The sequence below is a fragment of the Chiloscyllium plagiosum genome, chromosome 1 (assembly GCF_004010195.1).
Source record: "Chiloscyllium plagiosum isolate BGI_BamShark_2017 chromosome 1, ASM401019v2, whole genome shotgun sequence".
NCBI lineage: Eukaryota > Metazoa > Chordata > Chondrichthyes > Orectolobiformes > Hemiscylliidae > Chiloscyllium > Chiloscyllium plagiosum.
The window spans coordinates 89216725-89230472 of NC_057710.1; the positions used below are offsets into that span (position 1 = coordinate 89216725).

A 13748-nucleotide genomic window follows, 5' to 3' on the forward strand; every position below is an offset into this window, starting at 1 on the left:
GTTGTTTTTCAGACTGGACGCCTGTGACCAGTGGAGTGCCACAAGGATCAGTGCTGGGTCCTCTACTTTTTGTCATTTACATAAATGATTTGGATGCGAGCATAAGAGGTACAGTTAGTAAGGTTGCAGATGACACCAAAATTGGAGGTGTAGTGGACAGCGAAGAGGGTTACCTCAGATTACAACAGGATCTGGACCAGATGGGCCAATGGGCTGACAAGTGGCAGATGGAGTTTAATTCAGATAAATGCAAGGTGCTGCATTTTGGGAAAGCAAATCTTAGCAGGACTTATACACTTAATGGTAAAGTCCTAGGAGTGCAGGTTCATAGCTCCTTGAAAGTGGAGTCGCAGGTAGATAGGATAGTGAAGGAGGGGTTTTGTATGCTTTCCTTTATTGGTCAGAGTATTGAGTACAGGAGTTGGGAGGTCATGTTGCGGCCACTGTTGGAATATTGCGTGCAATTCTGGTCTCCTTCCTATCGAAAAGATGTTGTGAAACTTGAAAGGGTTCAGAAAAGATTTACAAGGCTGTTGCTAGAGTTGGAGGATCTGAGTTACAGGGAGAGGCTGAACAGGCTGGGGCTGTTTTCCCTTGAGCGTCGGAGGCTGAGGGGTGACCTTCCAGAGGTTTACATAATTATGAGGGGCATGGATAGCATAAATAGACAAAGTCATTTCCCTGGGGTCGGGGAGTCCAGAACGAGAGGACATGGGTTTAGGGTGAGAGGGGAAAGATATAAAAGGGACCTAAGGGGCAACGTTTTCACACAGAGGGTGGTACGTGTATGGAATGAGCTGCCAGAGGATGTGGTGGAGGCTGGTACAATTGCAACATTTAAGAGGCATTTGGATGTGTATATCAATAGGAAGGGTTTGGAGGGATATGGGCGGGTACTGGCAGGTGGGACTAGATTGGGTTGGGATATCTGGTGGCATGGACGGGTTGGACCAAAGGGTCTGTTTCCATGCTGTACATCTCTATGACTCTTAAGTGGCCTAACCAATTTCCTGTACAGCCAAAACATGACCTCTCACCTCCTATACGCAATGCTCTGACCAATAAAGGAAAGCATACCAAACACCGCCTTCACTGTCCTATCTACCTGCGACTCCACTTTCAAGGAGCTATGAACCTGCACTCCAAGGTCTCTTTGTTCAGCAACACTCACCAGCAGCTTTCCATAAAGTGTATAAGTCCTGACTTGATTTGCCTTTCCAAAATGCAGCATCTCACATTTCTCTAAATTAAGCTGCATCTGCCACTTTTTGACCCATCTGACCAAGATTCCATTGTGCTGTGAGGTAACCTTTGCTATCCACCTCATCTCCAATTTTGGTGTCATCTGCAAACTTACTAACTATACCTCATATGTTCACATCCAAATCATTACATATAACTGATGAAAAGTAGTGGACCCAGCCCCAATCACTGCTAGTCAGAGGACTCTTGTCTGAAAAGCAACTCTCCACCACCCTCTGTCTTCTTCCTTCGAGCTCGTTCTGTATCTAAATGACTAGTTTTCCCAGTAGTCCATGTGATCTAACATTGCTAACCAGTCTACCATGAGGAACCTTGTCGAATGCCTTACTGAAGTTCACAGATCACATTTACCGCTCTGCCCTTGTCAATCCTCTTCATTACTTCTTCAAAAAGCTCAAACCAAGTTAGTTGGATGTGATTTCCCATGCACGAAGCCATGTTGACTATCCCTAATCAGTCCTTTGTTATGGACTAGGCCAGCCCACTCAAAACATTCTTAAGCAGGCAGCTGAGACCAGAACTTTGCTATTTGTTTTGGTAAGTGTACAGTGAAAATTAAATGGATTGAGTTAGCTAGGTTGACTACCAGGTTTTAAAACAGACATAAATTATGGAATGAAACATAAAGAACGGAATATAGAATACCCAACTCAGTCTATCCAAACTAGACTTAATTATGCTGTTCTGAAAATACACAACAATCCCAAGAAACAAACCCATTAAAGATAGACTTATACTGAAATAAAGGCTTACAGGTCAAAGTTAGAAGGGTAGAAGGAGAGTGAGTCTAGCAGCCTGTCTCCACACAGCCCACTGCTGAACTGAACTGACTAACAACAAGAATTCAGCTTCCAGGACTGACCACTCGCCTTTCATTATACAGGTTACTTCTAAACATGAAGGCTGTGGCCTAAAGCCTCATCTGTTTACATATAAACAAAAAGGCCTCCCAATGCCCTATTCATCTCTAATACAACCCACCTGATTCAGAGCCTGAATTGTTTAAGGACCCTTCTGGAAAAAAATCAAGGTCACAACATTCTTGAGAAACGGAACAGGTTTTAGAAAAAAGGACCAGCTTTGTGATACCCTGCCTATCCACTTACATGTAAATCCTGTCCCTCAGGATTTCCTGTAACAACTTGCCCACCACCGATGTCAGGCTCCACAGTCTACAGTTCCCTTGCTTTTCCATACCACCTTTCATAAATGGTGGCACCATGTTAGCCAATCTCCAGCCTTCAGGCACCTCACCTGCGACTATTGATGCTCTGTATATCTCAGCAATTGGCTCAACAATTACTTTCCTAGCTTCCCACAGAGTCCTAGGATACACCTGATCAAGTCGTGGGGATTTATCCACCTTTATGCATTTGAAGACATGCAACACTTCCTCCTCTGCAATATGGGCATTTTTCAAGACATCACCATCTATTTCCCCACATTCTATATCTTCAATGTCCTCCTCCACAGTAAACACTGATGCAGACTACTCATTTAGTATCTTCCCCCATCTCCTGCGGTTCCACACATAGTCTGCCTTGCTGATCTTTGAGGGTCCTATTCTCTCCCTAGATACCCTTTTGTCCTTTTGATTCTCCTTAACCTTAATTGCCAAAGCTATCTCATGTCCTCTTTTTGGTCTCTTGATTTCTCTCTTCAGTATACTCCTCCTGCATTTATACTCTTCTGAGGATTCACTCAATCTCTGCTGTCTATACCTGACCCATGCTTCTCATTTTTCTTACCCAAAACCTCAAGTTCTTTGAGGATATAACCAGCAAAGTCGATCAAAGGGGATCTTGCCCATTGGAAGGTTAAGACCTGTAGATCTTGAGAACGCTAACACTGGCAAGTTCCCCATCGACTTGCATACCATTGTAACTTGTTAAAAACTCATTTGGGGATGAGAGTCGTGTGGATTGGTAAACATTTATTTCCCTTCCCTACTTGGCCTTGAGAAAGTGGTGGTGATACTTGAGAATACCACCAAGTGCAAGTTCCTCTGTAAGCCATCACTATCCTGACTTAGAAAAATATTGCCATTCTTTCACTGCCACTGGCTCAAGATCTTTGAACTCCCCTCCTAACAGCATTTTGAGTCTTTCTATACCCATGGCACTGCAATGGTTCTCGAGTAAAGTCACAATAACCACCTCCAGGTTAATTAAGGGTGACCAATAAATCCTGACCTTGTCAATCATGCCCACATCACATGAACAAATAAAGAACTGGCCACGCTTCTAACCAAACTGTTACAATACAGTTGCTGCCATCTACCAACCAATATGAAAACCCCTATTGATGTCTGTTCATTTTCATGACCACTCCATTAACCAAAATTCAAATGATGAAGGCTTTGTTTTGTGCATTCACCAATTCTTAAATCAATTCTCCACTTCCTTCAGCTCTAATTGTAGTTCAAAGAATGGGTAGAAAAACCGAGTTAAACAGTAGATGTAAAACTTTACAACATCACAACAGTGACTGTACTTCAGAATTAGTTCATCATCTCTCAAGTGCTTCAAGACCTCTAGTCATTGTGAAAATTGCTTTATAAATCAATTTCTTTCTTCCTTTCTTGATACAAAGGCAACATTCTATCCAGTTGACCACTTAGCCCTTCACAAGGACAACCTGCTCTGTAAAATCAACCCCTTTGTCCCAACTAGGATTATTTCCTGCCAAATGTATTATCCTTTTGGAATTGCTTAGATTGAATGTGATAATATTTCCCTGATGACTTTCCATTATCCCCAATACCCTTCCATTTATCCATAATTCAGTTGCTTATATCTTGCACTAAATCCTACTCCATCTTCTGTCTTGGTTCTAAATGCTGGAATTTACTTCCTAAAACTCTGCTTTACCATTTTCATCCCCTCCTCTAAGACTGTTTCAAAACTCTGAAGAATTTAATTAACACTCGGAATATGTTTTGTTGATATCAGTTTTGTTTCTCTGAAGGATTTTGTTATTTCTGTCATAAAGGTATTATGTAATTATTTTCATCTTGCTAAACGTATTAGTCTTGTTTCTTGTAAAACTTATGGCTTTTTATTTAGAAATGGCTACCAACCTAAGGAATTAGTACGGCTATTTCAATTTTTTATTTTGATGTTATTAATATGAAAATCTATTATAAAAATACTGTTATTAATCAAAATGGTAAATGACCTAGTCAATTTAATGTGAGCACTTTTGATGTCACACTGCAAAGGAAGCTTACGGTTATGAAAATGAGATGCATCTTTCCAGTCATGTGTGTCTCAGAGTATTGATCTCTCATATATTTTCCAAAAATATGCACAATGTGTTTTAATCCTGAACCCCTTAGTTCAATATGTTTTGCAGATAGAAGTGACCTTCACTTTGTGCATTTGAAATAGAAAGGAATAAAATACTGATGTTCAAAGGGATGGAAAATATATCGTGTTACCTGTTCCTTGGAGATTTAAGGAATACTTTTTTGTTGTGTAGTCTTAATCTCAAACTCTTTGAAATTGGACATAATGATTTGTATGGGGAATGCACATTTTTGCCAATTGCTTGGAACAGATACCATTGCCAAGATTACCTCTACTTGTAAAATATATGATCTATAACTATGCTGATGTGTTAATTGCTCTACAGATTCCTCTTCATCCAGTGCCAGATGCTTCAGTCCATGAAGTTCTGAACTTAGCTTTTAAGCACTTTAAACACCGGGAAGGGTAAGTCGGCTCTTTGCCTTTTTTGTGCATTTCTTCATGAAGTGCTTTATGCATACATATAATTTTGTGGTTGCTGCTGAAATGAAATCCTTTGCCTATGTTTTCTGAAACATGTCTCTGAAACAAGGTTAGTTATTCTTTAATTGAGCTGTGGAATTCTGCAGTGAAGAATGTTCCCCCAGATATTGTGGCACAGCAGTAGTGCCTCTACCTCTGTGTCAGTAGGTCTAGGTTAAAGTCCACCTCAGAATGTGATGGACAAGGAGATTTGTAAATACACATCTAAGCATATTGCTTTAAAGAATGTTCCCTTGTTTGTTTAATGGCATTTACTGTTTCCTGGCCCTTCTAAGAAAGGGGCCAATTATAGAAGAAACAGGGAGCAGAATCACCCTTAGCACCGCACAATATGGCAAGAAACTGGGAAAAGTGTATGAGATCAGCAGTAAGGAACTTTTCAGTGTCAAGAGCAAAACTTCAATTTTTCAATCAAGTGTTGAACAGTGTTATGCAGTATCATCCACGAACATTTCATTATCAGTTAATCTCACTTTTCTTAATGTAGTGATGATAGAATTTGGGGTTAGGATCACTAGGCTACCTTCAAATATTTTGATGAGGTCTGGTCTGGTCCATAACATCAGCAAGAGCAGTTTTCTCCTGCTGCAATTGTGATTCATTGATGAATCTTTCAGTGACCTATTTTCTTCAAAAGCAAAATTCTGTAGGTGTTGAGAATTTGAAATGAAAAAATGTTGTTTAAAGACCCTGAGAAACTCTCAGAACTTTCAGTCCATTTTGTCTGTAATTACTCTGACCATTTTAACTTGGTCTCAATCTCTTGCTTTTTCCCTGTAACAGCATCTGTGGTGAGAAAATGAAGTTAATGTTTCAGGTTAACCTCTCATCCCAGTGTACTGATGCAAGGTCATTTGACCTGAAATGCTACCTCTGTTTGTCTTGCCAATTGGTTATACTGTATGTGCCTATCATTTTGCATGAAGAGTGTTTTGTGGCTAATGATGAAGTAAGACTTTCCTCTAGGTTATTTGCTTTTGATACTCCTGTTGAAGCAGTTGAAGGTTGTGAGGTTGCCAGATCATGATTAAAGGATTTGTTCTTATTATCAAGCAGTAATATTTCAAAAATACATTAAGGATCTATTCTGATATTGGTTAACCCAGTGCTATTTTACATCCGAAAACTATTGTACCTGTTCTGTTGGGTATAACTGAGCTACACATTTGCACTTTGAAATCTGTGAAAATGAAGCACCATGCACGCTGTCCTCACTTCTACAGTCTGGACATAAGAACATAAGCACATAAGAATTAGGAGCAGGAGTAGGCTGTCCAGCCTTTCGAGCCTGCTCCGCCACTCAATAAGATCATGGCTAATCTTTTCGTCGACTCAGCTCCACTCACCCGCGTTTTCACCATCTCCCTTATTTTTCAAAAAAGTATCTACCTTTGCTTTGAAAGCGATTACTGAAGTAGTGTTAACTACTTCCCTGGGCAAGGAATTCCACTGATTAACAACCCTCTGGGTGAAGAAGTTCCTTCTCAGTTCAGTTTTAAACTTGCTTCCTCTAATCTTGAGGCCATGCCCTCTAGTCCTAGTCTCACCTACCAATGGAAACATCCTATCTCTTTTCTATTTTATCAATTCCTTTCATAATTTTATATGTCTCTACAAGACCCTCTCCTCATTCTTCTGAAGTCCAATTAATATAATCCCAATCTACTCAGCCTCTCATAAACTAACCCCCTCAACTCCAGAACCAACCTCATGAACCTCCTCTGCACCCCCTCCAGTGCCAGTACATCCTTTCTTAAATCTGCATACGGTATGACAGGTGTGGCCTCACCAGCATCTTGTACAGCTGTAACATTACCTCTCTGCTTTTAAACTCAACCCCTTTAGGAATGAAGGACAAAATTCCATTTGCCTTCCTAATTAGTTGTTGTACCTGCAGACCAATCTTCTGTGATTCATGCACAAGGACACCCAGGTCCCTCTGCAAATCAGAATGCTGCAACTTTTTACAGTTCAAGTAATAATCTGTTTTGCTGTTACTCCTACCAAAATGTATGACTTCACATTCGCTAACATTGTATTCCATCTGCCAGACCTTTGCCCACTTACTCAATGTATCTGTGGTCCTCTGCAAACTTTACTCTGCCACTCATCTTAGTGTCATCGGTAAATTTTGACACCCTGCTCATGGTCCCCAACTCCAAATTAATTATATAAATTTCAAATAATTGTGGTCCCAACATTGATCCCTGAGGGACACCACAACCAGAATAGCACTCATATATCCCCATTCTTTGCTTCCTGTCAGTCAACCAATCCACTATCAGCTTGGACAGCAGTGCTCATTTGGCACACTCTGCCAGCGAATCTTATTTTCGACATAGCTGCTGGTCACCTTGTTTGTGTTTCCTCTTAAGCCAAATAAAAGTCATTCAGAGCTACAGAAACTATATTTAGCAGAGTGAGGTTTGTTCTCTGTCTGTTAGAGTGACTGAGTCTGGCCCTAGAATTGGTGAATTCAAGACTCTGAAATCTATCGACCAGCTCATGCTAAAGGGTCAAAGAAGGTTGTTCTGCATAATGCAATACTGATATTTGCACTTTGCAAACAACTAACCCACCCGAACCTTTTTGATTGCTAATTGGCCACCCAAATTACAATGACTTTCAGCTTGGATTCTACTGTATTTGTTAAATGCTGTGGCAATTGCAGACTTCAGAATGGAATGTAAGAGTAGGGAATTCTTACTGCAAATATACAAGGTGATGGTGAAACCATATCTGGAGTACTGTGAGCAGTTTTGGTCCCCTTATTTAAGGAAAAATGTCATTTCATTGGCAGCAGTTCAGAGAAGGTTTGCTAAGAAGATCCCTGGTATGGAAGAGTTGTCTTATGAGCAAACACTAAATAGTCACTGAAGTTTAGAAGAATGAGAAGTGATCTAATTGAAACATTTGGGATTCTGAAAAGGGCTTGAGACAATAAATAGTGTGAGGATGTTTCCTGTCATGGGAGGGTCTCGAACGAGAGGGCACAATCACAGCATAAAGGGAGGCAATTTAAGACTGACATGAGGAGGAATTTCTTCTCCCAGCATTGAGTATTTTGAACTCCTTCCCATAGAAAGCTATGGCAGCAGAATCTTTGTGTGTTTTTTAAGGCTGAGATAGATTTTTTTATCAGGAAAAGGGCAGGAGAGTGCATGTGAGGAACCTTGGATCAGCCGTAGTAGGCCGCAGACCAGGCTTGAGTAGGTGAGCGGCCTACTCCTGTTCCTATTTCTTAAAGTTTTTATGGTAACATTTCTGAAAGGAGTATAAGGCAGTGCAGTAAATCCAGGTCTTTACACAAAAGACATTACCCTGAAGCCACTACAGAGATAACCTTATGATTAAAGACATGCTTAACTAATGAAAGATGGAGAGCTAGGCAACTAAATTTTCAGTTTGGCAACGGGTAACTAGTGGTGCGACATGGGGAATGATACGGAGTGCGACAATTAATTACAAAATATTTTAATGACTTAGATGAGAAACACAAATGTATTATCGCTAAGTTTACCGATGACACAAAGATAAGTAGGAAAGCAAGTGGTGAGGATCTGCAGAGAAATAAAGACAAGTTAAGTGAGTGGGTAAAACCTTTGGCAGATTTAATATAATGTGAGAAAATGAATGGCTGTGCACTTTGACAGAAATATTAGAGGAGATGTGTATTATTTAAGTGGAGAAAGACTGTAGAAAGCTATGGAACATAGAGATTTGGGAGTCCTTGTCCTTGAATCACAAAAAGCCATCCATCCACATTCAGCAGGATTAGGGAAGACAAATGGAATTTTGGCTTATTTATCAAAAGGAATGGCGTAGAATAGGGAGGTTTGTTAAAAGTATACAAGGCAGTAGGCAGACAAATACTGTGAACAGTTTTGGTCCCGTTATTTAATGAAAGATATAATGGCATTGGGTGCAGTCTAGGAAAGATTCAGTGGGCTCATGCCAGGTATGGTAGGAGCTGACTAATGAGAAATGTTTGAGTAGATTGGGCTGTACTTGTTGGAATACAGACAAATTAGAGGCAACCTTATAGAAACAAACAGGCTTCTTAGAGGCAAATTAAAACAAAGAATACTGTGGATGCTGGAAATCTCAAGTAAAAAGCAAATTGCTGGAGAAATTCAGCTGGTCAGTCAGAATCTCTGAAGAGAAAGCCGAGTTAATATTTTGAGTACAGTTACCCTTCTTCAGAAGAGGGTGTTAGGGCTGTGTCACAAAGTATATTCAAGGCACAGACAGAGTTTTAACCCCCAACTTTAAATTCCTATGTTTTCCCCATAACCCTTATCAGATTAATAGTTATATCATTGAATGATGGTGCAGACTTGATGGGCTGAATTACCTCCTCCTGCTCCTATGTCTTATGGTCTTAGGCAAGAGGAACTGGTTCTGAACATGAACCCAGTTGGCAAATGGACTCCGTAATTGTTTATGTGAAAGGCTAACCTCTAGCTTCTTGAGGGCAACAAACTCCAGGCCTTCTAGTGCGTATTTATAAAAATTTGACTGCAAATAATGAATCCTTAAATCTATAAATCTTTCTCTGCGGCAGGATCAAGCTATATTAGTGCTGCAATTTACCCTTACTGATGACTGAGACAGATTGCATTATGGGGAAGTTAACTGGAACTGTCGTGCTAGATTCATGATAAGATAGAATATATATTAAATGAAAGTAAGAACAACATAGATGATAAAGGTTTTTTTTTGTCAAATTTATCCCATCATATGTGGAAAGAAAAAAAGGAACAAAAGGAATGAAAAGGGTAATGAATGGCGATGTGATATTATTACTGGGCTGTTTATCCAGAACCCCAGCTAATGTTCTGGGTACCTGGGTTCAAATCCTGAATTCAGTAAATCAAATAAAATCTGAAATTAAAAATAGAATGATAACCATGAAGCCATTGTCAATTGTCAGAAAATTACATCTGGTTCGCTAATGCTCTTTAGGTAAAGAAATTGTCATCCTTATCTAGTCCAGGCTACGTGGGACTGCAGACCCACAGTAGCGTGGTTGACTCTTAGTTGACCTAAGGATGGCCATAAGTGCCTCAAGAGTAACCAAACTAAAATACCTAGGCTTTGACAAATAGGGTTAGGAAGAATATGAAGTGATTCTACAAACACATTAAGGGCAAAGGAGTAACTGGGGAGAGAATAGAGACCCTTAAAGATTAACAAGGCCGCATATGTGTGTAACTGCAGAAGATGGATGAGGTATTAGAGTATATCCCAACAGAATTTACTGTGGAGAAGGATATGGAAGCTATAGAACTTGGAGAAATAAACAGCAATATCTTGAAGGTTATGCTCGAAACATCGATTCTCCTGCTCCTCAGATGTTGCCTGGTTGGTGTGCTTTTCCGGCACCACACTTTTCAACTCGTTATCTTGAAGTCTGTCTATATTTCAGAGGAAGCTGTACTGGACGACCTGAAGCAGATAAAGGTGGATAATTCCCCAGCATCTCTTCAGTGTATCCCAGAACTTTGTGGGAAGCTAAGGAAATGACTGCTGACATAGCTATATCATTAATAGCCATGTGCAAGGTATCTGAAGATTGGGGGCTGGCTAATGTGCCATAATTCAAGAAAGATGGTAAGGGAAAAACCAAGGCTATAGAGCAGTGAAATTGATGTCAGTAGTGGATATGTTGTTGGACGGGATTCTGAGGAACAGGATTTACATGTATTTGGAAAAGCAAGATTGATTAGGGATGGGCAGAATGGTTTTGTGCTTGGGAAATCATGTCTCACTAACTTAATTGAGTTTTTTAGACTTCAAGATAACAGACTTCAAGATAACGAGTTTAAAAAGAGCAGTGGATGTTGTCTTTATGGGATTCAGCAAGACATTTGACTAGATTTTGCATAGGAAACTGGTTAGTAAGGTGAAATCACATGGAATCCAGGGAGAGCTAGTCATTTTGATATAAAATTAGCTTGAAGGTAGGAGACAGAGGGTGGTGGTGGAGGGTTATTTTTGGGACTGGAAGCCTATGACCAGCTGTGCGCCACAAGGATCGTGCTGGGTCTGCTGCTGTTTGTCATTTATATAAATGATTTGGATGTGAATATCGGAGGAATGGTTAGTAAGTTTGCAGATGACACCAAAATAGTAGTGTAGTGGACAATGAAGGAGGTTCTCAGTGCAGTGGGACCTTGATCAGATAGACCGATGGACTGAGGAGTGGTGGATGGAGTTTAATCCAGATAAATGTGAGGTGTTACATTTTGGTAAGGCAAATCATGGCAGGACTTGTACGTTTAATGGTAAGGTCTTGGGGAGTGTAACCGAACAGAGAGCTTGGGGTGCAAGTTCAGAGTCCCTTGAAGGTGAAGTCACAGGTAGACAAGCTAGTGAAGAAGGCATTTGGTACACTTGCCTTTATTGGTCAGCATATTGAGTGTAAGGGTTGTGACATCATTTTGCGGCTGTATGGGACATTGGTGAGGCCACTTTGGAATACTGCAGGCAGTTTTGGTCTCGATGAAATAGAAAAGATGTTGTGAAATCTGAAAGGGTGCAGAAAAGATTTACAAGCATCTTGGAGGGTCTGAGCTATAGGGAGAGGCTGAATAGGCTGGGGTTATTTTCCCTGGTGCATTGGAGTATAAGAGGTGATTTTTATAGAAATTTATGAAATGATGGGGGCATGAATAGGGTTAAGAGCCAAGGGTTTTTCCTCAGGGTATGGGAGTCCAAAATTAAAGGGCATAGGTTTAAGGTGAGAAGAGAAAGATTTAAATGAGACCTAAGGGGCATACAGAGAATGGTGCGTGTATGGAATAAGCTGCCAGAGGAAATGGTAGAAACTGGTACAATAATGACTTTTAAAAGGCATCTAGCTGGGTACAAGAATTGGGAAGACTTAGAGGGATATAGGCCGAACGCTGGCATATTGGGACTAGATTAACTTGGAATATGTGGTCGGCAGGAATGAGTTGGACTGAAGGGTCTGTTTCCGTGCTGTACAACTCTGACTCTATGCACAGAATTTGAGACAATAAAAAGTGGCATTAGGCTGATTGATTAAAATAGAACTTTGTTAAAATTAATTTATCGTGTTACCTGTAGCAAGATACAGTGAAAAGCTTTGTTTTGTGTGCTACACAGGGAAATCGTACCAAAGTTCATCAGGGTAGCAGAACAGAGTGCAGAGTACAGTGTTCCACCTGCAGAGAGGGAGAGAGAGATCAAAATTAACATTTGAGAGATCTGTTTTGATAACAGCAGAGAAGAAGCTGTTCTTGAATCTATTCATACATCTATTGTATCTTTTGCCTGACGAAAGAGGTTGAAAGACAACATAATGGGTGGAAAGGGTCTCTAATTATATTGGTTGTTTTCCTGAGGCAGCTGGAATCCTAGAGCAAGTCAGTGGATGGAAGGCTGCTTTGCATGATGGACTGGGGTTGTGTTCACGACTGTGTAATTTCTTGCAGTTTTGGGAAGGACAGTCGCCATGTCAAGCTATGATGCATCCAGGTAGCATGCTTTCTATGGTGCATCACTAAAAATTGCTAAGAGTCCTTGTGGACATGCTGAATATTCTTCGCCTCCTGAGGAAGTAGACATGTTGTTGTGACCTGCTTGACTGGGTTGATCTGAGCTGATTTTATGGATTTTGCCCACTAAATGGCTCAGAGCAGAGTTCACTGTAACTCGGAACAGATTCTCCCTGTGACAACTGACCAAGCAGGTGACCAGCAGCTCCCTAGCTCTGCTTTGTTTTTCTTATGTTACCAATTTGTCAGCAGGCAAGAGAGCGAGTGTACTAAATGATGCAGTTCTGTTGATAATTAGGGAAACTAAATTAGATTATCTCAAAGATTAAAAAAAGTTGGTGCTTGCAGGGGTGATTAAAAAGATGAAGAAAGCCAGAGACATAAAGTAATTTTCTCATCTACATTTATTAATGTTAAGTTACAGGTATTCAGGCTTGTTGAGAGGTTCTATGTGGCCCTTAAGCCTTTGTTAAAAATACAGACTGGACAACTTCACAGGAGCTGCATCTCAATCAGTGGCCATTTCTCTCTCGTATTTGCTGCTGGGAAGCTCACCAGCAGTGAATGTTGAAGGGGAATTAGTCTGTGATTGAGGTAGCAATGTGACGTGAGTGGTGTAACTCAGCCTGAGTTCTGGAGCTGGACCAGTTCAGTTTCTGGCTAATGCTGTTCTGCAAGGCATTGATAGTGAGGGATTTATCAGAGCAGTGGCCACTGCTGGGGCCTCAGGCAATCTACCACATGGAGAATTGATACACTGGAGTAGGAAATCAAGAAAATGGAGTTCAATTTTTGTATGATGTTCAGCGTTTTTCAGTCAATATGTTGCTGCTCTAACAAAGGAGCATTGCTTTACCGGTTTTTAGTTCAGCTATGGAGTAGATCACACCTGAAAAATTGGGAGACATTTGGAAAGCAATGACCACAACAAATTTCAGTTTAAGCTTAGTAAAGAAAAATACAAATCGAGGGTAAGTACTTTATTTGAAAGATGCACATAGAGCAAGTTGATAAGACCAGATTAGAAAGTTAAAAGTAGAATTATAGCTCAGCAATGGAAAAGGTATAAATCAACTTTCTCACGAAGTAAAAAAGGGAATGTACTGAAAGCTGCAGTTCTGTTAATAATTAGTCTAATTTAAATTAGACTATGTCAAAGTTGAAATTGAGA

General features: G+C 40.3%; 1 protein-coding gene across 14 annotated transcripts in view; it reads left to right on the forward strand.

Annotated features, from left to right (window-relative positions):
- Window positions 1-13748, forward strand: part of fryl (furry homolog, like) — a 474538-nt gene that overhangs the window by 195861 nt on the left and 264929 nt on the right. For all 14 annotated transcript variants that reach the window (XM_043691269.1, XM_043691279.1, XM_043691242.1 and 11 more), the window contains one exon: window positions 4897-4976. In XM_043691269.1, coding sequence (XP_043547204.1) covers window positions 4897-4976 — 80 coding nt within the window. The remainder of the gene's footprint in view (window positions 1-4896; window positions 4977-13748) is intronic.